The sequence below is a fragment of the Salvelinus fontinalis genome, chromosome 41 (genome assembly GCF_029448725.1).
Source record: "Salvelinus fontinalis isolate EN_2023a chromosome 41, ASM2944872v1, whole genome shotgun sequence".
In the NCBI taxonomy this organism is placed as follows: Eukaryota; Metazoa; Chordata; class Actinopteri; order Salmoniformes; family Salmonidae; genus Salvelinus; species Salvelinus fontinalis.
In genome coordinates this window covers 5,517,629-5,544,829 of record NC_074705.1, presented here as the reverse complement: position 1 = coordinate 5,544,829, position 27,201 = coordinate 5,517,629, and the positions used below count along the sequence as shown (strand labels likewise).

At 44.4% G+C, this 27,201-nt stretch overlaps 1 protein-coding gene across 2 annotated transcripts; it reads right to left on the bottom strand.

Moving 5' to 3' along the window:
* Positions 1–709: 709 nt before the first annotated feature.
* Positions 710–27,151, bottom strand: LOC129840261 (OX-2 membrane glycoprotein-like). Of its 2 annotated transcripts, none has more exons than XM_055907997.1 (8): positions 26,896–27,151; positions 22,179–22,255; positions 21,961–22,069; positions 21,429–21,752; positions 16,984–17,313; positions 13,519–13,794; positions 10,395–10,496; positions 710–2,306 (listed from the first exon to the last, which is right to left on the bottom strand). In XM_055907997.1, the coding sequence occupies exons 3-8, from the start codon at positions 22,034–22,036 to the stop codon at positions 2,302–2,304; spliced, it is 1,113 nt and encodes a 370-aa protein (XP_055763972.1). In that variant the 5' UTR covers positions 22,037–22,069; positions 22,179–22,255; positions 26,896–27,151; the 3' UTR covers positions 710–2,301. The 2 variants fall into 2 exon arrangements, with proteins under 2 accessions (XP_055763972.1, XP_055763973.1); XM_055907998.1 differs by having other exon boundaries at positions 21,961–22,042.
* Between the last annotated feature and the right edge of the window lie 50 nt (positions 27,152–27,201).

The following is a 27,201-nucleotide window of genomic DNA, read 5'->3' as shown; positions in this document are numbered from 1 at the left end:
CGGTAGTTGCAGGATCACAGTAAGCAGAGGTGATTAGATGTTGAAATGGTGTTGGATTAGTGGAGGCAGCGCTTGTTTTCTTTTGCGACTTGCGGTAACTCTCTGTGGTTCTAAATCAATAGTTTAGTAGTCTGAAAATGTCTGAAAAATGTACTTGTTCTACCATGCTGTAGGTCATGTAACTGTTTGTCATATGCTTTCTGGACTTCACCAGACAGATGTTTCTCTCCGGTTCTGTGGTGAAACAAAGGTGTGGTAGAATTTATTCTGCCACTGTGTCTTCTTATTGTCTCGGCCTTTAGTCCTATATATCATGGTGTCAAGGCATATGAACTAACAGGTTACAGATCAAACAATGCAATTATCACAACATATACAGTAGGTTGAAAAATTGCCCACCGCTATTGATCCTCAGCTCTTTCCCCCCCCATCGTCTAATTGGTGCTCTTATTCGTGATGCATTGGAAATTCTCCCTGGTCTTTGTTGTTGAATCTGTGTTTGAAGTTCACTGCTCAACTGAGGGACCTTACAGATAATTGTATGTGTGGGGAACAGAGATGAGGTAGTCATTCAAAAATCATGTTAAACACTGTTATTGCACACGGAGTCCATGCAACTTATTACGTGACTTGTTAAGCACATTTTTACTCCTGAACTTATTTTGACTTGCCATAACAAAGAGGTTGAATACTAAATTGACTCGAGACATTTCAGCTTTTCATTTTTAATTACTTTGTAATAAGCCAGTGACACAAAATCTCAATGTAATCCATTTTAAATTCAGACTGTAACACAACAACATGTGGAGAAAGACAAAGGGTGAATACTTTCTGCTGTAGATCTATTCACCAGTGATCCTCAGGCATCATTTAGAAACACACAGCTAAGCTCACTATTAGTGCTGTTTGACATTCCAACAGGAATATTCACAGTGTCTTAAGGGACAGTCGCCTAAAAGGCTATTCTGATTTACCCAACCTGACATCCAATGTCATAAGCATATTTCATTGACACAATCACGTCAACTTCCATCGCTGTCTCGACTATTTTGGGTAAGCTGATTTGGTGTGACGTTACACTATAGGGTTTATAATACTGACTTTAGGAAGATGCTGAAGAGTTTATTGCTAATAAACAGTAGTAATTCATGTGTATTCATACATCTGTTGTGAGGTTTAAACAGGCTGAAAAGTATGGAAGCCATTTTCCTGCTTTAATTACACCTTCAACTCAAATGGGCAGATGGTAGGAATATGCTTCAATAGGAAAGGCACACAGACATGTTGTCATACCCTGTTGTAAATATGTCAGTTAAATATTGAGCATGAGAAATATATATATTATTGTTTGTATTCTAAATGATGTCATATAGCTAACTGTAATATACATGGCAAATTGCAATTGCATTTTAATACTGGGACTCCCATGAAGTCAACTTGTGTGTTTTTGAGTCATAAAATAAAGATATATGTCACACACACCCCCCCCCCCCCCATACAGTAGCAAAATCACACAAACAAATAACAGGAGAACTCCTACACAAAAAAGCAGCCTGGTCCTTAAACACACTGTAACTGTTAAAATACATCACAGTGTGTAATTAGAACGTTTTAGCGAACGTATCATTTAAAAAACTCCTACTTTTAAAGCACTTTTTAATAACGGCCTTTGTCCTAGACTTTTTTTTCTTCGTCGAGTGTACCGATTATAGCCTGATCCCAGATCTGTTGAGCCATTGGCCTGACAATGACAATAGGAGTTGGCAAGTCATTACAAACTGATCTGGGACCATTCTCGACAGACTAAACTTCAAAGCCACATTTTGATAAGTGTCTTTATATCTACTGTTAATAGAAACATGGCTTTAGTGTTGTTGATGTTGTTGTCACTGGTGGGATGAAGGTTTATGTCCAGTTCACCCAGTGGAGCCTGGAGAAACAGCTGTTGGTGATGTGTAGTACTGTAGTGAGTTGTTCCTTCTAACAGACATGGAGCGTATGGTGATGTGTAGTACTGTAGTGAGCTGTTCCTTCTAACAGACATGGAGCATATGGTGATGTGTAGTACTGTAGTGAGCTGTTCCTTCTAACAGACATGGAGCATATGGTGATGTGTAGTACTGTAGTGAGTTGTTCCTTCTAACAGACATGGAGCGTATGGTGATGTGTAGTACTGTAGTGAGCTGTTCCTTCTAACAGACATGGAGCATATGGTGCTGAGGAGCTGATAGGTCTAGCTGGATGACCAGAACTCTGGTTTCTCATCAAAACAGTCCTTCTTCCACCATTCCAGGTCAAATCTCAATCTGGATGGTGGGAGAGGGAGAGAGGGAGAGAGGGAGAGAGAGAGAGAGAGAGAGAGAGAGAGAGAGAGAGAGAGAGAGAATTAGACCAAACCAAATCATGAGAAAACAAAAAGATAATTACTTGACACATTGGAAAGAATTAACAAAAAAACAGAGCAAACTAGAATGCTATTTGGCCCTAAACAGAGAGTACACAGTCGCAGAATACCTGACCACTGTGACTGACCCAAACTTAAGGAAAGCTTTGACTATGTACAGACTCAGTGAGCATAGCCTTGCTATTGAGAAAGGCCGCCGTAGGCAGACCTGGCTCTCAGGAGAAGACAGGCTATGTGCACACTGTCCACAAAATGAGGTGCAAACTGAGCTGCACTTCCTAACCTCCTGCCAAATGTATGACCATATTAGAGACACATATTTCCCTCAGATTTGTGACATGTTGCCACAAGAAAAGTCAACCAGTGAAGAACAAACACCATTGTAAATACAACCCATATTTATGCTTATTTATTTTCCCTTTTGTACTAACCATTTGCACATCGTTACAACACTGTATATAGACATAATATGACATTTGCAATGTCTTTATTCGTTTGGAACTTCTTTCTGTTCATTTTTATTGTTTATTTCACTTTTGTATATTATCTACCTCACTTGCATTGGCAATGTTAACATATGTTTCCCATGCCAATAAAGCCCCTTGAATTGAATTGAGAGAGAGAGGGTGGGCAGAGAGAGGCGGGAGAGACACACACACAGAGAGACACAGGGAGACACAGGGAGACACAGAGAGACACAGAGAGACACAGAGAGACACAGAGAGACACAGAGAGACACAGAGAGACACAGAGAGACACAGAGAGAGATAGAGAGAGAGAGAGTGTAGGAGGGGGGGCAGAGAGAGAGATATTTAATTCATCATCATATCCAAAAACGAGGTGTTATTGTGCTAGTTCTACCATCATCTACTCCACAGTTTCAACTCAAAAAAACAGTCCCGTCAGTCACTCCCTCTTCCTGACCCTCTAATGTCCTCCTCACAGAAACAGGCAGGCAGCATCATGTGGAGACAGATCACAGTCTGCCGTGGGGCGAGAAGTCTGGCGCAGGGCGAGATATCAACACCTTTGTCTTTGAAAGAATAAAGGCCTAGATCGTAGTAGAGACTTCCGCTGGTTTGCTTAAGGAGCGGGACCAAACCTTGTCTTATTATTCTTCCTGAAAGTGATTAAATGTTTAAATGTTCCCTGCCAAACACATCATAACATCCTGGCCAAGCGTGACACTCATCCAGACACATTATAGAGCAGTGGAGGCTGGAATGGCATCAAACAGTGGAGGCTGGGATAGCATCAAACATCTGGCAACCACGTGTTTGATGTATTTGATACCATTACACTCATTTCGCTCCAGTCATTACCCCGAGCCCGTCCTCCCCAATTAAGGTGCCACCAACTTCCTGTGTTATAGAAGGTGTCTACAGTACACGCCTTCCACCCGTTTCCAGGAACAGAGGAAACCCCCAAACACACAACCAGCCCTGAAAGACCACATGCACACTTAGAATTCACCAACTACTTCTCTGATAGAGTTCAGTGTGTCAAATTGGAGGGCCTGTTGTCCGGACCTCTGGCAGTCTCTATGGGGGTGCCACAGGGTTCAATTCTCGGGCCGACTCTTTTCTCTGTATACATCAATCATGTCGCTCTTGCTGCTGGTAATTCTTTGATCCACCTCTACACAGACGACACGATTCTGTATACCTCTGGCCCTACTTTGGACACTGTGTTAACTAACCTCCAAACGAGCTTCAACGCCATACAACTCTCATTCCGTGGCCTCCAACTGCTCTTAAATGCAAGTAAAACTAAATGCATGCTCTTCAACCGATTGCTGCCCGCACCTGCCCGCCCATCCAGCATCACTACTATGGACGGTTCTGACTTAGAATATGTGGACAACTACAAATACCTACGTGTCTGGTTAGACTGCAAACTCTCCTTCCAGACTCACATTAAACATCTCCAATCCAAAATTAAATCTAGAATCGGCTTCTTATTCCGCAACAAAGCATCCTTCACTCATGCTGCCAAACATACCCTCGTAAAACTGACTATCCTACCGATCCTCGACTTCGGTGATGTCATTTACAAAATAGCCTCCAACACTCTACTCAACAAATTGGATGCAGTCTACCACAGTGCCATCCGTTTTGTCACCAAAGCCCCATATACTACCCAACACTGTGACCTGTATGCTCTCGTTGGCTGGCCCTCGCTTCATACTCGTCGCCAAACCCACTGGCTCCAGGTCATCTACAAGTCTCTGCTAGGTAAAGCCCCGCCTTATCTCAGCTCACTGGTCACCATAGCAGCACCCACCCGTAGCACGCGCTCCAGCAGGTATATCTCACTGGTCACCCCCAAAGTGTCCTTCGGTCGCCTCTCCTTCTAGTTCTCTGCTGCCAATGACAGGAACGAACTGCACAAATCACTGAAACTGGAGACTCATATCTCTCTCACTAACTTTAAGCACCAGCTGTCAGAGTAGCTCACAGATCACTGCACCTGTACATAGCCCATCTGTAAATATTCCATCCAACTACCTCATCCCCCATACTGTTATTTATTTGATTTATTTTGCTCCTTTGCACCCCTCTACTTGCACATTCATCTTCTGCACATTCTACCATTCCAGTGTTTAATTGCTATATTGTAATTACTTCGCCATCACGGCCTATTTATTGCATTACCTCTCTTAATCTACCTCATTTGCACATGCGGTATTTCGATTTTTCTACTGTATTATTGATTGTATGTTTGTTTATTCCATGTGTAACTCTGTGTTGTTGTATGTGTCGATCTGCTTTGCTTTATCTTGGCCAGGTCGCAGTTGTAAATGAGAACTTGTTCTTGACTAGCCTACCTGGTTAAATAAAGGTGAAATAATAAATAAATAAAAATAAGTAAAGCATGGCTGAATATCCACAGTAGTGTACGTTTGTGAGTGTGGGATAGTCAGTGGTGGTTTATCAGTAAAAATAGGCATCAACTTTTTAAAACGTTCTTTGCCTTGAAGAGTAAATGAACATGTACTGGCAACCACCAGCAGGTGTCTCCTAACCATCCAATCAGAGGATCTCTAACCAGGTTGCCAGATTGGTGATAGATGACCATGTCAAGATAACATGAAGGTGATAAAACTAAAACGGTTATTTCCCTTCTTCTCTTAGACTGTTTCTGAAACTGTCTTCCCTACAACCAATCAGAGTTTTGCTGACAGTGCTGCACTCATGGTGAGGTAAGGTCGGTTGAGCATATTTGTGTGCCGGACAGGATATGTTTACTCGCCGGTGTTGCAGATTAAAAGTGCCCCATGCAAACCTCCCCTTTCATCAAATAACAGAAGTTGTTATCTGGACTTTACTTTCTGCATGACTGGCTGAGGCTCATATCCTACAAGATACACATGAAGTTTTTTAACAGTATGTCTGACGACCGGGTCTCCTGCGTGCCTCGACTATGTTTTCATACAAACGCTAACTCTGTGTAGACATAAATAGAACTGGAGAATTTGACTGAAATACCTTCAGTTCTGGGTTGGGTTCTATTTCCCAGCTGTAATTGAAGCAGACAGACAACACTATGGCCCATTGATTTAGTAGAACCATAGTAGAACCACAGAAACCCACTTGTGGTTCCATGTTGCTCCCAGTCTCTCCCCACACATGTCAATAATCTACTCCACCATCCAGACTAGCCACATCTCTGAGCTCCAAAAGTTTTGGGACAGTGACAAATGTTTTGTTGTTTGGGATTTGAAATGATACAATGACTATGAGGTTAAAGTGCAGACTGTCCGCTTTCATTTGAGGGTATTTTTAAATCTATTTCTTTTGAACCGTTTAGGAATTACACCACTTTTTGTACATAGTCCCTCCATTTTAGGAGACCAGAAGTATTGGGACAAAATCACTTGTATGTGTATTAAAGTATTTGGTCCCAGATTCCCGGCACACAATGATGACATCACACTCTGTGACTCTACAAACTTGTTTGGATGCACTTGCTGTTTGTTTTGGTTGTTTCAGATGATTTTGTGCCCAATAGAAATGAATGGTAAATAATGGATTGAGTCACTTTTATTGTAAATAAGAATAGAATGTTTCTTAACACTTCTACATTCATGTGGATGCTACCATGATTAAAGATAATCCTGAACGAATCGGGAATAATGATGAGTGAGAAAGTTAGACACACAAATATCCTATTTTCAAAATGGACAAAGGTAATTGTCAATTATGAGATTATATTAGATCAATTAGAGAAGCCATCTCTCATTCCATCGCAAGTGTTGGTGTAATTTCAGCCGCTGACATACAGCTGTTTGACCTATAATACAACACAGTGGGAGATACATCTGGAATCAGAGATGCAGGTGCCTCTCCTGATACAACAACCTCACAGCAACGTCATAATCAGAACCGTCTTCTGACCCCATCAGGTGATTAATCACGGCACTCTGCACAATGTCATTGAGGGCACAGCCATGAGTGAGGGCCGGGCTAGCATGCGGCAGGAACAGTCTGAGAAAGAGAGGCGTTGTTATCCACTGGGCAGTTTGTCAGGTTCTGGGTTCTTTCTGCCCCCTCTTCCCTCCTCCTGGCCCCTTGTGTGAATCTGGCTCCAAGTAGCGGATTAGAGAAAGTCCTTTCTACTGAGAAACTAGCACTGGACAGCCAGCACAATCACTTGTTATTCTGGGGGGAGAGGAGAGGAGCACGAACCATAGACAACACTTAAAACAAACTAAATTAGTAAAAATAAATGACCTCTGTGGTGTTTTTTGGCAGGGGTGACAGTGTGTCACCTCTAAGTTCTGTACACACATTAAATCATAGCAAGTTACATTTACTCACACATATTCTATTTACCAATCGGAATATTTCTCATAATGACTTTATGAGAAACAGCTATGCAAAGTAAATTATTACCTCCACAGGTAATTGCAGGTAGTGCACCACTTTAGACCAGGACCCATAGGGCATAGTGCACTACTTTAGACCAGGACCATTGGGCACTACTTTAGACCAGGACCCATAGGGCACTACTTTAGACCAGGACCCATAGGGCACTACTTTAGACCAGGACCCATAGGGCACTACTTTAGACCAGGACCCATAGGGCACTACTTTAGACCAGGACCCATAGGGCACTACTTTAGACCAGGACCCATAGGGCACTACTTTAGACCAGGACCCATAGGGCACTACTTTAGACCAGGACCCATAGGGCACTACTTTAGACCAGGACCCATAGGGAATAGGGTGCCATTTGGGACGCACCTGTGGTCTTGAATCCACATCCTGATTCAGGGGGTGAACCAACAAGGACATTGCCCTCCAGGATGTTGATTTTGGAGCCTTTGGCAGTCTGGAGCAGGCTGAGAAAAGTAACTCAACAGGAAAGAGTGTTGAGTAGTTTGGAGTAGATGAGTAGCAGCGAATCTGTCTCCTCAACACATCTACCCACATGGCAGAGGTCTTCCTCATCAGTTCCAGCCTTTCTTAACACATAAGAACACAGTAATGAGGAAGAGCAACATAGTGATGAAAGCTCTGACCGACCAGTGGGTCAGAACTTATGAGTCAAGTCGGACACTTTCATCAGCTATGGAAACTAAAATAATTACTAAACCTACACAGTACGCAAACCATGGACGGTTCGTTCAATGTCCCTTAAACTTTACAAGAGTGCCAAAGAGACCCGACGAATGAGATCAACTTCTAAAATGTCTTGGCCTATCTGTAAGAATTGAGAAATCAAATTGTCCCTATTGCAAAATTCTACACCACTTCTAAGATATAGCCATGAGCCAACAGAGCCAACACTCATGGACTGTCATTATAATTCCTCCACAACCCTGCCTGGCTTATCTTGACACCTCAGTGCCAGACTTAGCAGCAGTGTTTTGCAGACTACACCTCTTTCAGAATAAGTTAACATACTACTCACCCCTCCCACCACTGCTTATCACAGACCACAGTAACCCCAGAACCACTGCTTATCACAGACCACAGTAACCCCAGAACCACTGCTTATCACAGACCACAGTAACCCCAGAACCACTGCTTATCACAGACCACAGTAACCCCAGAACCACTGCTTATCACAGACCACAGTAACCCCAGAACCACTGCTTATCACAGACCACAGTAACCCCAGAACCACTGCTTATCACAGACCACAGTAACCCCAGAACCACTGCTTATCACAGACCACAGTAACCCCAGAACCACTGCTTATCATAGACCACAGTAACCCCTCCCACCACTGCTTATCACAGACCACAGTAACCCCAGAACCACTGCTTATCACAGACCACAGTAACCCCAGAACCACTGCTTATCACAGACCACAGTAACCCCAGAACCACTGCTTATCACAGACCACAGTAACCCCAGAACCACTTCCCTCTCATTGGCTAAATCTTATCATTACTGAGCGTAATGAGCCTCTTCAGTTTCAACATGTTGAGACGTAAACATGTTTAAACGGCAGGAGGATTTCTCAGTAGGAAACTGAGTAAAACTGTTGTGTTGAATTCCTTGAAGGAACTACCTGAAAGTACTCATACCTGGCATTAAAAAGGAAATTGTAACTACCAATGGAAACTAGTGCTGCCAGAAACTGTCCCCACAGGATTTCACAGTCGGAAATAGAACAACAAAAAAATGGACCTTTCCTGAAATCTCTCTCCTTTGGCCGACCAAAAAGCTAACTTTGACGGCAACTGTTGTCGGTGGGGTGATCTGTTCTGTTTCCTGCATCTACCTGGGAACTGGGAAGTCCTATTGTTATTGCCATTTCACCCCACCCTGAAGAGGTCATGGGAAAAGGTGTTAGAGGTCAAGGGTCAAGGGAGCGAAGATGACAGAGGACTGGCGTGCCCCCTTTCACTTTCCTGTGGACCTCCCACCTCCATGTTAAAAGATGTCATCAGTCTCAAAGAGTTTTCCTTTTGAGTCATATTTCCTTACCTTTGTGATGTTGGTTTTGTGATTTGGGGGGATGGTAACTTTCCATCAGTGTACATTTTGAAGGTCATACTGTTGTGTTTTTGTATCAAGCTTTGTGCCAGCTGTTACTGAGTGTTCTTTAACAAAAGTCGTAGAAGTTTGAGATACTTATTACCAAAGAGATAAAACAATTAGTTTAATCAACTGTTATTACTACTCTCTACTAAGCCCTAGTGGAGATCCTGAGAGTCCAGAGATAGTCCACAGAGATATGATGACGAGGCCTTGACCCCATATCATAAATACTTTATTCATCCCAGAGGGGAAATTTGTTAAATTAAGGTTCAGTTTGTTCCCCGTACAGTTAAAGTGATTGACCCAAAACCGCCCCTCCCCTGCTAACCAGTGGAAGTTGCAATCAAGATGGAGTCGCAATCAATTAAACATTTAAGCTGCCTTCTACATTGTGTTTATATGACATGGTCCAACCGTGAAAACTCACGGAGCAAGATGTTCACTTTTCACTCTGAGATTGACAGTTGGCTTTTAGAGATCGTAGATCTCAGGGACGTCACATTCCGATGCCAACAAAAAGTCTCCTCTTCATCAAGAACACATGAAACAACCACAGTAGGAGACAGATGACCAGGGTTATGAGAAGCACTCATAACTTGGCAAACATAACCCGGTCACACTGTGTCTGCTGTGTCTGCTCTGAAGAGGCTTGTTCCCAGGATTCTGAAGGACACTGCTATCATTAGCCTCACCATGGCAACAACACATCCATGGTGTTGGAGACTACACAAAAATAGCAGTAAAGTCCTTTTTGTGACTGTTTACAAAACACCTAGGGAGTGTATTGAGTAGGACACAACATTTGAAACATTGCAGATATAATTACAATGTATATTGAATGGACAGGGTCCTCTATTCTGAATGAGAGAATTGTGTCCCCTCTATATGTTCAGGTTACATGAGAATGTTGCGCCCCACTAAATAAGCCAATGGAGTGTCACCTCTTCGACCAGGAAATAAACTCAAGGAGGATCAGAAGCTGATTGGCTACTCACCGTCTCGGCACAGGAAGCACTTGCAGAGGCACACACACAGACAGCACAGGAGCAGGGCTGCCACACAGGATACTGAGATGATAGTAGTGAGGGCCGGACCAACTGCAACACACACACACAGCATGTTTACCAACAGACATATGACAACCCATGAGATGTGGATGGCGCCGGAGGGGATGGCTGCCGTCTTATCGGCTCTCAACCAACTATGCGATTTTGTTTGTTTTTTCGCGTTGTTCGTAACTTGTTTTGTACATAATGTTGATGCTACCGTCTCTTATGGCCTAAAAGAGCTTCTGGACATCAGAACTGCGATTACTCACCTCAGATTAAACAAAGAGTTTGTCTTCAATGAGTCGGACGGGAGGGATATACTACAGACCCACGAACATGCCCAGATCCCCGTCATTGGCTGGAGAAGGAAACTGAGATTTTGCGGAAAAAGATCAGGGTGTCTTGTGAGGATCAGGAGACGAGTGGCTAATCTGCCTTTGCCTTCTGTCCTGCTAGCTAACGTTCAATCACTAGAAAATAAATGGGACGAACTGAAAGCACGTATATCCCACCAACGGGACATTACAAACTGTAATATCTTATCTTTCACCGAGTCGTGGCTGAATGACGAGATTAAGAACATACAGCTGGTGGGTTATACACTATCGGCAGGATAGAACAGCAGTCTCTGGTATGACACTTGGCGGAGGCCTATGCATATTTGTAAACAACAGCTGGTGCACGATATCTAAGGAAGTCCCGAGGTTTTGCTCACCTGAGGCATCTCATGATAAGCTGTAGACCACACTATCTACATAGAGATTCTAGACCACCTTTACTCCACACACAGAGACGTGTACAAAGCTCTCCCTTGCCCTCAATTTGGCAAATATGACCATATTTCTATCCTCCTGATTCCTGCTTACAATCAAAAATTAAAGCAGAAAGCACCAGTGACTCGGTCTATAAAAAAAGTGGTCAGATGAAGCAGATGCTAAACTACAGGTCTGTTTTGCTAGCACAGACTGAAATATGTTCCGCGATTCTTCCGATGGCATTGAGGAGTACATCACATCAGTCACTGGCTTTATCAATAAGTGCATCGAGGACATCGTCCCCACAGTGACTGTACGTACATAACCCAACCAGAAGCCATGGATTACAGGCAACATTCGCACTTGGCTAAAGGCTAGAGCTGCCGCTTTCAAGGAGCGGGACTCTAACTCGGAAGCTTATAAGAAATCCCGCTATGCCCTCCGACGAACCATCAAACAGGCAAAGCATCAATACATGACATAGATCGAATCGTACTACACCGGCTCCGACGCTCGTCGGATGTGGCAGGGCTTGCAAACTATTACAGACTACAAAGGGAAGCACAGAGCTTCCCAGTGACACGAGCCTACCAGACAAGCTAAACAACTTCTATGCTCGCTTCGAGGCAAGTAACACTGAAACATGCATGAGAGCATCAGCTGTTCCAGACGACTGTGTGATCACGCTCTCCGCAGCCGATGTGAGTAAGACCTTTAAACAGGTCAACATCCACAAGGCCACAGGCCCAGACAGACTACCAGGACGTGTACTGCGAGCATGTGCTGACCAACTGGCAGGTGTCTTCACTGACATTTTCAACCTCTCCCTGTCCGAGTCTGTAATACCAACATGTTTCAAGCAGACCACCATAGTCCCTGTGTCCAAGAACACTAAGGTAACATGCCTAAATGACTACCGACCCGTAGCACTCACGTCTGTAGCCATGAAATGCTTTGAAAGGCTGATCATGGCTCACATCAACACCAGTATCTCAGAAACCTTAGACCCACACCAATTTGCATACCGCACCAACAGATCCACAGATGATGCAATCTCTATTACACTCCAAACTGCCCTTTCCCACTTGGACAAAAGGAACACCTATGTGAGAATGCTATTCATTGACTACAGCTCAGCGTTCAACACCATAGTGCCCTCAAAGCTCATCACTAAGCTAAGGACCCTGGGACTAAAAACCTCCCTCTGCAACTGGATCCTGGACTTCCTGACGGGCCACCAGCAGGTGGTAAGGGCAGGTAACAACACATCCGCCACACTGATCCTCAACACGGGGGCCCCTCAGGGGTGCGTGCCCCCGCACATTGACTCTGTACCGGTACCCCCTGTATATAACCCCGCTATTGTTATTTACTTATGCTCTTTAATTATTTGTTATTCTTCTCTTTTTATTTTGGGGGTATTTTCTTAAAACTGCATTGTTGGTTAAGGGATTGTAAGTAAGCATTTCACTGTAAGGTCTACAGCTGTTGTATTCGGCGCATGTGACAAATACAATTTGATTTGATAGCATATACCATTGAGCAGACGCATTTATCCAGAATGACTTACCGTACAGTGGGCGCATACATTTTGGTAAACAAATCTGACCCTCTGGGAATGGAAGCCAGGACCCTGGCGTTGCTAGTGTCATGACCAACTGAGCCAGACAGGACCACAATATTGACTTCAAGGACATTAAACTATGCCTCATTTGGACCATAACTCATGATATGAGCTTCACAACAAGAGAGATAGACATACTGTGGAAAAGGCGTGATGCTTATTTTGGTTTTCCACTTCCTGGAAACTGTAGCACTTAATGGTCTATCAAACGAGCCATAATTGTACACAACTAGAATAGCACCTGAAGCTTTCCTAGGAATCACTCCCCCAAATGGATACAATCACAAAACTAGATCAGGACAGTGTTACAATACAGGATTTCAACACACAACTCTACACATGTTGAACCACAATGCAGATCTGGGTTCAAATAGCGGTCCCAAGTCCTGGGTTTGATTGACCTCGCCTGGCGGAATGGACCCAAAACAATAGTCCTAAAAGTGCAAACCCTGCCCATCGCACTCCATGTACGGCATTTGAAAGAAGAAGAAGAAGACTATTTGAACCCAGCACTGTCAGATTGCGAGGGCTGTTAAGCAGACTTGTCTTCATAAGCAGAAAACATCTGGGTGACATTTTATTAAAAAAGGATCATTAATATACCATTATTAGATCTATAAGACATATATTAATGATTTACTGCTAATATATACATCTTTATTAAGCCAGTGTGATTCTCTGAGCTGCTCACCATTGAGGTTGACGGACATGGGCGACTCCAGGCCTCGGTGGTGCACCATGCATTTGACGGACAGGTCGTGGGGCAGGCCCTCCTGGAGGAGGAGGGTGCTGGTGACCAGGGTGGTGCCGTCCCCCTGGTCGTAAGACGAGGACACGGACGGCCCTAGCGTCCGATTGTCCCCCTCCACATTCCATACCATCTGGGCTGCAGGACGGGCTGCGGCCGTGCAGTTGGCCTCGATGACCCCGCTGGAGGTCACGTGGGTGATCTCTGGGTTGGGCAGCACTGAGGGAGACATCACACACAATGGATGAGAGATCATGTTTATGGTGAATGACAGTATATACAGTGTAAGGCAGTGGTTCACAACTCCAGTCCTCCAGGACCCCCAACAGTGGTTCTCCAGTGGTGTGGTCTGGCTGGTGTTATCCTGTCTGGTGTTATCTTGTCTGGTGTTATCTTGTCTGGTGCAGTCTGACTGGTGCAGTCTGACTGGTGTTATCTTGTCTGGTGCAGACTGACTGGTGCAGTCAGACTGATGTTATCTTGTCTGATATTTGTTGTTTTATTGTGCTGTCTGGTGTTGGCATTGTGTTAGTTCCTCTGTCTTCATCATGGCATAACAGACTCAGAAACAGGACATGGCCTCCAACCCTCCAGTCTCCATCTGACACAATGAGACCTCACTATATCAGACTGGGCAACATGGAAACAGGGCATGGCCTCCAACCCTCCAGTCTCCATCTGACACAATGAGACCTCACTATATCAGACTGGGCAACATGGAAACAGGACATGGCCTCCAACCCTCCAGTCTCCATCTGACACAATGAGACCTCACTATATCAGACTGGACAACATGGAAACAAGGCATGGCCTCCAACCCTCCAGTCTCCATCTAACACAATGAGACCTCACTATATCAGACTGGGCAACATGGAAACAGGGCATGGCCTCCAACCCTCCAGTCTCCATCTAACACAATGAGACCTCACTATATCAGACTGGACAACATGGAAACAGGGCATGGCCTCCAACCCTCCAGTCTCCATCTGACACAATGAGACCTCACTATATCAGACTGGGCAACATGGAAACAGGGCATGGCCTCCAACCCTCCAGTCTCCATCTAACACAATGAGACCTCACTATATCAGACTGGACAACATGGAAACAGGGCATGGCCTCCAACCCTCCAGTCTCCATCTGACACAATGAGACTTAACTATATCAGACTGGGCAACATGGAAACAGGACGGAACGACAGATGGGCATCGGTGCCTGGGTTTACTGCTGTTTTTACAGTGGACAAAAGCAGAGCTGTTCGGATGAGATTGGAGCAGAGGGACTCACACAGAGACATACTGATCAGAGCACCGCACACACACACACACACACACACACACACACACACACACACACACACACACACACACACACACACACACACACACACACACACACACACACACACACACACACACACACACACACACACGCACACACACACACACGCACACGCACACACACGCACACGCACACACAGGCGCACACACACACAGGCGCACACACACACAGGCGCACACACACACAGGCGCACACACACACAGGCGCACACACACACACACACACACACACACACACACACACACACACACACACACACACACACACACACACACACAGAGGGCCTGTGTCTAGGGAAAACAGTGACCCAGTCATCCCTTGGGTCTCAGCCCTTTTAAATCACCTCTTTCATGTCTCCAGAATCGTCACCCCTCCCTCTAACAACTTTATCACTCCCAAGTCCCAACACTCACATTCTGTAATCAGTCCATAGCCTGCCACACAGCATCTAAGAGGACTTCTGTAATCAGTCCATAGCCAGCCACACAGCATCTAAGAGGACTTCTGTAATCAGTCCATAGCCAGCCACACAGCATCTAAGAGGCATTCTGTAATCAGTCCATAGCCAGCCACACCGCATCTAAGAGGACTTCTGTAATCAGTCCATAGCCAGCCACACAGCATCTAAGAGGACTTCTGTAATCAGTCCATAGCCAGCCACACAGCATCTAAGAGGCATTCTATCAAAGTCAAATTCTATAACTTCCATTCCATAACTGTGAAATTACAATAGGCAATGTTGAGTCTCCAGTGTGAAATACTCGTATCTATCTCAGTATGCCACCAAGGGCATAACATTTGTGGTTCTTATATTTCAGTGGGCAGAATGCACTAAAACAGCCCAACCCTGTTCCTGGAGAGATACCCTCCTGTAGGTTTATACTCCAACCCTGTTCCTGGAAAGAAACCCTCCTGTAGATTCATACTCCAACCCTGTTCCTGGATAGATACCCTCATGTAGATTCATACTCCAACCCTGTTCCTGGAGAGATACCCTCCTGTAGGTTTATACTCCAACCCTGTTCCTGGAGAGATACCCTCCTGTAGGTTTATACTCCAACCCTGTTCCTGGAGAGATACCCTCCTGTAGGTTTATACTCCAACCCTGTTCCTGGAGAGATACCCTCCTGTAGTTTATACTCCAACCCTGTTCCTGGAGAGATACCCTCCTGTAGGTTTATACTCCAACCCTGTTCCTGGAGCGATACCCTCCTGTAGGTTTATACTCCAACCCTGTTCCTGGAGAGACACCCTCCTGTAGGTTTATACTCCAACCCTGTTCCTGGAGAGAAACCCTCCTGTAGGTTTATACTCCAACCCTGTTCCTGGAGAGACACCCTCCTGTAGGGTTGGAGTATAAACCTACAGGAGGGTATCTCTCCAGGAACAGTGTTGGGCAGCCCTGCACTAAAGGGTAGCATTCCACTCCTAAAGGGCCCTGGGTTTAATAATTGTACAATAAAGTGTCTCCACAGCAGGTCTAAACAGTAGCATTGTGACCCACTCTGGCTCCTCCCACCGGCTACATAAAGCTCTTCCCTTTCCTGTGCTATATCTGGGAAACACACACACACACACACACACACTTCTCCCTGTGTGTGTGTATCATCTTATAATACAACTTCCTTCCTACTATTAGAATGTCTACTATGACAACATCATCCGGGAAATCATCACATTTTTACAGTGTGATTACAGTGTGATTACACATGGCACTTTAATGACCTGGAGTGTATAGACATAAACACACATCCTCTCATCCAGTCTCAATGGGCCTGTTTGGCCTTCAATGAGCACAACAACTGACTACCTTGGGGCACATGGCTATGTTTTCCAACAAACTAAATATAAAGTATACTAGAATAGCTGGGCAGTAGATGGTTGCTACTGGTTTTGAGCCACATCTTTATCAGTGAAGATTGGGAGCAGGAAATTCCAGCAATAAACCATTATCAATTCAAACTTTCCTTACAGCAATAGCCTCAGTGGATATACTCCCTGAGATATAAGTTCATTTCAACAATACAACCTTCCAAATGACCCCTAATAACCCCCATCCATACACACCATATACAAAGAGGCAGGCCGTGGCGCTCCTGGTGCCTTCTGGGTAGGTGTGGAACTCGCAGGTGTAGCAGCCCTCGTCCTTCGTCTTCACCGGCCTGATGGACAGCTGGGTGTCTCCCAGGGAGGGGTTCAGGGTCATACGTCCCCGATAAGGTTCCTCAATGCTGGGTTGGCCTCGCTTGGCAAAGGAGGCCAACGTGGTTGTGTCGCCCTGCTCTGCAGTCTTTCTCCACAGGACCTGGCGTACCCTGTCTGGGAGGCCGTACCAGCAGGACATGGTGGCCAGCTTCCCGCTGATGGCTGTTTTATTTCCCTCGTTGCCCACTTTGACTGGGTCAGACACAGCGAGACAGAGGAAGGTATCAATAGGTGAGCATTGGAATGGGAGGAGCACATTCATAGTGGTGGGTTAGAGAGATAAGACAAAGTGTTTGGAGGCTTACATTTCAGCAAGGCATTTAAATATAGAAATCATTTGGCTCCATTTAAAACCTTATGCACACTACATGACCAAAAGTATGTTGACCCTTGCTCATCGAACATCTCATTCAAAAATCATGGGCATTAATATGGAGTTGGTCCCCCCTCTGCTGTTATAACAGCCTCCACTCTTCTGGGAAGACTTTCTACTAGATGTTGGAACATTGCTGTGGGAACTTGCTTCCATTCAGCCACAAGAGCATTAGTGAGGTTGGGCACTGATGTTGGGCGATTAGGCCTGGTTCGCAGTAGACGTTCCAATTCATCCCAAAGGTGTTCAATGGGGTTGAGGTCAGGGCTCTGTACAGGCCAGTCAAGTTCTTCCATACCGATCTCAATAAACCATTTCTGTATGGACCTCGCTTTGTGCACGGGGGCATTGTCATGCTGAAACAGGAAAGGGCCTTCCCCAAACTTTTGCCACAAAGTTGGAAGCACAAAATTGTCTAGAATGTCGTATGTTGTAGCGTTAAGATTTCCCTTCACTGGAGGGTCTTCAGAGATACAGTGGCAAGAGAAAGCATGTAAACCGTTTGGAATTACCTGGATTTCTGAATAAATTGGTCATAAAACTTGATCTGATCTTCATCTAAGACAACAATAGACAAACACAGTCTGCTTAAACTAATAACACACAAATTATTGCATTTTTCTTGTCTATGTTGAATACATAATTTAAACATTGGGGAAAAGTATGTGAACCCCTAGGCTAGTCAGGAGTCAGCTAACCTGGAGTCCAATCAATGAGACAAGATTGGAGATGTTGGTTAGAGCTGCCCTGCCCTATAAAAACACTCACAAAAATGTACAAGAAGCATTGCCTGATGTGAACCATGCCTCGAACAAAGGAGATCTCAGAAGACCTAATATTAAGAATTGTTGACTTGAATAAAGCTGGAAAGGGTTACAAAAGTATCTTTGTTGCTATTCTCCCTAGGAGTGGCCGTCCTGCAAAGATGACTGCAAGAGCAGAGCAGAATGCTCAATGAGGTTAAGAAGAATCCTAGTGTCAGCTAAAGACTGACAGAAATGTCTGGAACATGCTAACATCTCTGCTAACACCCCCCCCCCCCCCCAAAAAAAAAAAAAAAAAAAAAATCTCTGTTGACGAGTCTTCGATACGTAAAACACTAAACAAGAATGGTGTTCATGGGAGGACACCACCGAAGAAGCCACTGCTGTCCAAAAAAAACATTGCTGCAAGTCTGACATTTGCAAAAGTGCACCTGGATGTTCCACAGCCTACTGACTAAATATTCGGTGGAAGGATTAAACTAAAGTTGAGTTGTTTGGAAGGAACACACAACACTATGTGTGGAGAAAGAAAAGGCACAGCACACCAAAATCAAAACCTTATCCCAACTGTAATGTATAGTGAAGGGAGCATCATGGTTTGGGGCTGCTTTGCTGTCTGGGAAAATTAATTCCCAAATTTATCAAGCCATTTTGCTGGAGAATGTAAGGCTATCTGTCCGCTAATTGAAGCTCAACAGAAGTTGGGTGATGCAACAGGACAATGACCCAAAACACAAGTAAATCAATAGAATTGTTTCAACAGAAAAAAAAGAAAAAAACGCCTTCTGGAGTGGCCCAGTCCTGACTTCAACCCAGGCCCAGTCCTGACTTCAACCCGGGCCCAGTCCTGACTTCAACCCGGGCCCAGTCCTGACTTCAACCCGGGCCCAGTCCTGACTTCAACCCGGGCCCAGTCCTGACTTCAACCCAGGCCCAGTCCTGACTTCAACCCAGGCCCAGTCCTGACTTCAACCCAGGCCCAGTCCTGACTTCAACCCACGCCCAGTCCTGACTTCAACCCACGCCCAGTCCTGACTTCAACCCAGGCCCAGTCCTGACTTCAACCCCAGGCCCAGTCCTGACTTCAACCCCAGGCCCAGTCCTGACTTCAACCCCAGGCCCAGTCCTGACTTCAACCCCAGGCCCAGTTCTGACTTCAACCCAGTTGAGATGCTGTGGCATGACCTCAAAAGAGAGGTTCACACCAGACATCCCAAGAATATTGCTGAACTGAAACAGTTTTGTAAAGAGGAATGGTCCACAATTCCTCCTGACCATTGTGCAGGTCTGATCCGCAACTACAGAAAACGTTTGGTTGAGGTTATTTCTGCCAAAGGAGGGTCAACCAGTTATCAAATCCAAGGGTTCACATGCTTTCCCCACCCTACACTGTGAATGTTTACACGGTGTGATCTAATAAGACATGAAAACGTATAATTGTTTGTGTGTTATTAGTTTAAGCAGACTGTGTCTATTGTTGTGATTTACATGAAGATCAGATCAAATGTTATATTATATGACCAATTTATTCAGAATTCCAGGTGATTCCAAAGTGTTCACATATTTTTTCTTGCCAATGTATATGAGAGGGGTTGGGGGAAGTTGAAGGATGGGATTAAAAACAAACAAAATATTATTACTGTCAAATACATTGTGTCTGTAAAATGTATATACTGTAGTATGTATACGCTGGAAGAAGAGGCCTAAGTGTTGTTGTCCATTAGTTTATTCCAATTAGGGAAGAGGTAGTAGGGTTAGGGGAAAATAATAAAGGGAAATATATATTTTTTAAGATATTGATATATGTATACAAAAATATTTCCCTTCACAGGAACTAAGGGGCCTAGCCCGAACCATGAAAAACAGCCCCAGACCCAAATTTTGAGTTGGCACTATGCATTCGGGCAGGTAGTGTTCTCCTGGCATCCGCCAAGCCCAGATTTGTCCGTCGGACTGCCAGATGGTGAAGCATGATTCATAAATCCAGAGAACGCGTTTCCACTGCTCCATTGTCCCATGGCGCGAGCTTTACACCACTCCAGCCGACGCTTGGCATTGAGCAGGGTGATCTTAGGCTTGTGTGCAGCTGCTCGGCCATGGAAACCCATTTCATGAAGCTCCCGACAAACAGTTATTGTGCTGATGATGCTTCCAGAGGCAGTTTAGAACTTGGAAGTGGGTGTTACAACCGAGGAAAGATGATTATTATGCGCTATGCGTTCAGCACTCCCGTTCTGTGAGCTTGTGTGGCCTACCACTTCGTGGCTGAGCCGTTGTGGCTCCTAGACATTTCCACTTCACAATAACAGCACTTACAGTTGACTGGGGCAGCTCTAGCAAGGCAGAAATTTGACCAACTGGCTTGTTGGAAAGGTGGCATCCTATAACGGTGCCACGTTGAAAGTCACTGAGCTCTTCAGTAAGGCCATTCTACTGCCAATGTTTGTCTATGGAGATTTTATGGCTGTGTACTTGATTTTATACACCTGTCAGCAATGGGTGTGGCTGAAATCGTCAAATCAACCAATTTGAAGGGGTGTCCACATACTGCTGTATATATAGTGTATCTTTTGGGGCAGTAATACGACAGAGGGTTAGAGGTGTCCTCTTGTTGTGGTGGTTATAGTTAGAGAAAGTATCGGGGCCCTGGTCTGTTGAGTATGGCTGACCTCAACCCACTTCCTGTTTCTGATTACCCACCACTGATTTATTCCGGGACGGGAGGGCCAAGTGAGCATGCTGACTTTTCATGACCTCACAGAATCAGCAGACAAATCAACTGTGCTGAGAAACATGGGAACTACAAGCCTTGTAAAAATAAACAAATTCACAGGAGGCTTTGTTTTACAATTTAGAAAAATTCAACAATTGGGAATGTGCCAACCCTATGAGGAAGGCCACCTGGTGCTGGAGAGAGAGTATTTGAGGAGGAGAAATTAAGGAAACTATTGCATGCCATAGTCCTGGAATCTACAGTATATCTGGAAGTCCTTGCTAGTGTGACTGACCCGGGTTCAAATCGTGCTCCCCCAAGACAGTGTTAGCATGCTGAGCTAAAGCCTATGCATTACCTCTGGGCACTAATGCAAGTCTTCAGGTCTCAGTCAAGGCTACTCATCACATGAGCGTGGTTTACCAAACCACCTTGTTTAGACTGAGGCCAAACTCACCTTCGATACTGAGGCAGGTCTTTCCCTCCTGTGCTCCGCTGGGGTAGATGTCAAAGATGCAGTGGTAGCAGCCCTCGTCGTTAGGCCCCGCACTCTTGATGGTGATGGCGCTGACGTTGTTGTGCGATGAAGTTAGCTCCACGTTGTCTTGGCGGGAGGTGGTTCTAACCGACTCGCCCGGCTCGTACGCCAAGAGAACCTGCTTGTGTTTGTTCAGCCAGCGGACCTGCTTGACAGTGTCGCCAGTTGCTATGGTGACGTTACAGCCCAGCGTGAAGGGGAGGCCCGCCACAACGGTCATGCTGGAGGGGGCGATGACCTCTCCTGACACATGGCAGGAAGTCAATCAACGAGAAGCACTGAAACTCAATACAATTCACTATTTTAAAGTGGTCGACCACATACCATAGCAAACATGCTTTCTCACTGCAAGGGAAGAGTAGCATTTTCTATTGGAAATATCCACTACTTTGGATTCAACATGGCACCTAAACCTACTGTAACGTAGTGAAATATGTTGAGTGTTGGCTACCTTGTGTCCTGAAAACCACCATCCCCAATAGCTGCAGACACAGCATCAGCCACCGAGACAGGGCAGATCCACGCATCTTGGTCTGCAGGAGTGTGTTGCATACAGGTTACTGATAGAGAACATGAATATTGTTAAAAATAGCACCATGGAACATCCACAGCCAACAGTCACAATGAACTTCAGCATATAAAGTGTAATCTGATTTTGACTTCCCCTACCTGTGATCCAGTGTGTGAGACGTGTTGTCGGTCAGTGTTGTAGCAACCTCATCTTACTGGCAGACGGACTCCTGTAGCTGGATCCAGGAACCACAGGAGGACACAACTCTCTCAACATTGTAACCCTCTATTCAGCATTATAACCAATTATAACAGAGCATTATAACCTACAGTGGCGAGAAAAAACGGTTTGTGAACCCTTTGGAATTACCTGCTTAATGAAATGCCTGCATATATATTATTTATTGTAAGTTTAAATTTGTCATTTTTATTTCTTTATCTTTTATATATTATGGGTTAATGGGTTAATTCCGTACTGATCATAAAATTTGATCTGATCTTCATCTAAGTCACAACAATAGACAAACACGTTCTGCTTAAACTAATAACACACTATACGTTTTCATGTCTTTATTGAACAAACCGTGTAAACATTCACAGTGCAGGGTGGGAAAAGTATGTAAACCCTTGGATTTAATAACTGGTTGGCCCTCCTTTGGCAGGAATAACTTCAACCAAACGTTTTCTGTAGTTGTGGATCAGACCTGCACATCGGTCAGGAGGAATTTTGGACCATTCCTCTTTACAAAACTGTTTCAGTTAAGCAATATTCTTGGGATGTCTGATGTGAACCGCTCTTTTGAGGTCATGCCACAGAATCTCAAATCGGGTTGAGGTCAGGACTCTGACTGGGCCACTCCAGAAGGCGTATTTTCTTCTGTTGAAGCCATTCTGTTGTTGATTTACTTCTGTGTTTTGGGTCGTTGTCCCGTTGCATCACCCAACTTCTGTTGAGCTTCAATTGGCGGACAGAGCCTTACATTCTCCTGCAAATTGTCTTGATAAACTTGGGAATTCATTTTTCCCTCGATGATAGTCAGCTGTCCGGCCCTGAGGCAGCAAAGCAGCCCCAAACCCTGATGCTCCCTCCACCATACATTACAGTTGGGATGAGGTTTTGATGTTGATGTGCTGTGCCTTTTTTTCCACACATAGTGTTGTGTGTTCCTTCCAAACAACTCAACTTTAGCTTAATCTGCCCACATAATATCTTGTCAGATGCGCTGTGGAACATCCAGGTGCACTTATGCAAACTTCAGATGTGCAGCAATGTTCTTTTTGGACAGCAGTGACTTCTTCCGTGGTGTCCTCCCATGAACACCATTCTTGTTTAGTGTTTTACGTATCATAGACTCGTCAACAGAGATGTTAGCATGTTCCAGAGATTTCTGTAAGTCTTTAGCTGACACTCTAGGATTCTTCTTAACCTCATTGAGCATTCTGCGCTGTACTCTTGCAGTCATCTTTGCAGGACAGCCACTCCTGGGGAGAGTAGCAACAGTGCTGAACTTTCTCCACTTATAGACAATTTGTCTTATGAACATCAAGGCTTTTAGAGATACTTTTGGAACACTTTCCATCTTGTGGAATGCATGTCAACAATTAGGTCTTCTGAGATCTCTCTTGTTCGAGACATGGTTCACATCAGGCAATGCTTCTTGTGAATAGCAAACTCACATTTTGTGAGTGTTTTTATAGGGCAGGGAAGCTCTAACCAACATCTCCAATCTTGTCTCGTTGATTGAACTTCAGGTTAACTGACTCCGGACTCCAATTAGCTTTTGGAGAAGTCATTAACCTAGGGGTTCACATACTTTTTCCAACCTACACTGTGAATATTTAAATTTTGTATTCAATATAGACAAGAAAAATGCAATAATTTGTGTGTTATTAGTTGTTTAAGCACACTGTGTTTGTCTGTTGTTGTGACTTAGATGAAGATCAGATCTTATCCAGGTAATTCCAAAGGGTTCACATACTTTTTCTTGCCACTGTATAACGTTGCATTCTAACCTTTGATGTACTGTAGCATTATAACACTCGACTTAGTGGATGAAAACTAAACTGGATAATGGCACGGTAGCTCTAATCAATTGGAGCTTATTTTCAGTAGCATTGCACCGCACCAGGTTGGTTACGCTAAGTGACACAAACAGTGTTGTTAGTCTGAGGGGCTATCGCCATGGGGATTGACTCAACAGATCAACAACAACAGCAGCAGCATATTCATCAGTTCTGTCAGATTATAGGTCTTAACCCCTGTGCTGCACTCCTACCCACTGGGACTATAATCACCTGGCAAACAGAAGGCCAGCTGTGCTGCACCCCTACCCACTGAGACTATAATCACCTGGCAAACAGAAGGCCAGCTGTGCTGCACTCCTACCCACTGAGACTATAATCACCTGGCAAACAGAAGGCCAGCTGTGCTGCACTCCTACCCACTGGGACTGTAATCACCTGGCAAACAGAAGGCCAGCTGTGCTGCACTCCTACAAACTGAGACGATAATCACCTGGCAAACAGAAGGCCAGCTGTGCTGCACTCCTACCCACTGGGACTATAATCACCTGGCAAACAGAAGGCCAGCTGTGCTGCACTCCTACCCACTGGGACTATAATCACCTGGCAAACAGAAGGCCAGCTGTGCTGCTTTGATGTCTGCAATGCACCAGCTCCTGGTCTCAAAAAAACACATTTGTGCAATCAAACCAGAAACAAAAATCAGTGAACGACGCAAGATGAGTCCGTGACAAAAGAAACAGAGGAACCACCATAACAGCCAGTAGTAGCCATGATAGAGCCCCGTGGATGTACACGTACAGAAGCCTATAGGATTCAGGCCTACTGTAAAGCACTGTCTGTCTGAGCATGGGCTTAGAGGTCTGCCAGCCAAGCCCAGCGTGGTTCAGCGGCTATAAAAAACACTTGTGGTTAAGCTCCTGTGTCTGCGTTGCCGGGAAATCCACTTGTTTAAGAGAGCCAGTGGGAGGTTGTGACAAAGCAAGGAGAAACAGCCCTCCAGGCAGAGGGTGTCCCTAAGAGCTGATTTGGGAACCGTTTACACAACCACAATGATTATCCCTTCTCTTGTGGAGGTACATAGCCAAACTGACCTCAGATCAGCTACAGAGGCAACCTCCACTTAGACAATGAAAAAGAAACTGATATAAGCCACACGACCAGATCAGAGCTAACCCACCAGTCTTTTATAGGCAGTTTATTGGGTCTTTTACGACGTAAACCGTCTGGGTTCAAACATGCCGTCTGCCCGTTGGGCAAAGTTTAAAACGGCTCCTCTCTTTTTCCACTATACACATTCAAAAAGTAGCTCTGACATCTTATCGTTAATAAAACATAGTATATTGAGTGAACGTCAACATAGCAACCAGTATTTCAAGATGAAACAGTCCCATAACAGACCCTGGAATCCATGCCCCTCATGCATCTCTTTGAAAAACATGACACAGAAACGCCATTCCTGTATCAAACTGACTTGGATTTCACTGAATATCACAGCATAGATTATTACTGGGCCATGTTTGACTGATTCCATATCAAAGGGTACATGGCACAGCCAACCAACTTAAAAGTCAACCTGATTGCCACGGAGTAAAGGAAAACCTGGCCTTTCACAGGCAGTAGGCCTATACAAGAATGGAACATGTTAGAGTACACTGGTCCTCAAGGGCCAAACAGTGTGCGCAGAGCGTTAACATCATCAGCTGTTTGTTTAGTTGTCAGTAACAAGGTGTGTGGACTCCCTAATGTCCAAATCAAAGACTGGGGAGTCCAGACATTCTATGTGATTAGATCAGCAGACTTGATTCAATGTAGGCATTTGAGGAGTACAGAGCCTGTTAAGGCTTGTTGATGTACCAACCTATGGGGTTTCTGTAATTGTTCTGTTGACGGATTCACTACCATGCAATACCATGATTAGGCAATTTGATTATAATAGGACATTGTTTTGGAGGGGAAAGGGGGGGGGGGGGGGGTCTATTGAGCATATAAGGTGATTCATTGACAATATTAATTCAATAACAGGTTGAGATAAGCCTACTAGCAATATGTGGGCTAAGAGTTGATGCACATGAGTTGAATGAGGTCCTAGTCAAAAAAAGTCAATTGCACAAAATAAAATTACAATTTCATCCAACTTCAATATGATGCTATATTTGTCATAATCCTTGATTAAAAACTGCACTGGGATACAAAAATATATAAACATGATATAAACAACTATTATAACAATATTATTAACGTAATGCTGTTGTGGGAAAGTACTAAATGACCATACTTGAGTAAACGTAAAGATGTTTTAATAGAAAATGACTAAAGTAAAAATAAGTCGCCATGTAAAATACTACTTGAGTGTACAGTAGTGTCATACTTGAGTAAAAGTAAATGCTATACATCAAAATCCTTATATTAAGCAAACCAGAAGGCACGATTTTCTTGTTATTGTTTTTTTACGGACAGTCATGGGCACATCAACACTCAGACATCGACAAACGCAGTATTTGTGTTTAGTGAGTCCGCCAGATCCGAGGCAGTAGGGAAGACAACGCGTTATATTGATAGGTGCGTGAACTGGATCATAATTCTGTCCTGCCTGAGCAGTAAATTATATATGTTTTTATTATAAAGTACATATACCTACAATAAACGGCTTAAGTAATACTTTAAAGTGTTTTTACTTAAGTAGGCTACTTTACACCACTGACGTAATGTATAGGCTAACCCTACAGACTTCTCCCACCTTTAGAAACTAATGCAATATAGACAACGTTATTATGAACGTATTTATATGCATATTAAACAGAACACAATGTTTTATTTTAACTGGGCCCTATAACAAATGAATACGACTTACCCGTTGAGCAGTGCATGGAGTTAGTGATAATGAGATGTATTTAATTCCGTCCTCTGCAATAACACAATATTCTACACTTTGACTATGAAATCCATGCTTCAAAAGTCTTATAGCGGAACAGATCGGGTGTGATGCGTTCCGCCTCTACATGAGTGGCGTCAGAGAACAGACTGTCAAGTCAAGCGGACCTATATAGCGGACTGTCTACGGCCTGTCTTGGGTACGCTGTTGGCGATGTTGCATGAGCGCTGCAAAACTATACAAAACCGTTTCTCTACCACCTCTCTCCATAAATTATATTCAGGC

Bases quoted from the DNA above. Each gene is read 5' to 3' on its own strand.
- LOC129840261 (XM_055907997.1), bottom strand. From the start codon at position 22,036: ATGCGTGGATCTGCCCTGTCTCGGTGGCTGATGCTGTGTCTGCAGCTA. The intron at 21,753-21,960 runs GTAGCCAACACT...GCCATGTGTCAG, and splicing joins GGTGGTTTTCAGGACACAAG to GAGAGGTCATCGCCCCCTCC. The intron at 10,497-13,518 runs GTGAGCAGCTCA...TGTGTGTTGCAG, and splicing joins CATGTCCGTCAACCTCAATG to TTGGTCCGGCCCTCACTACT.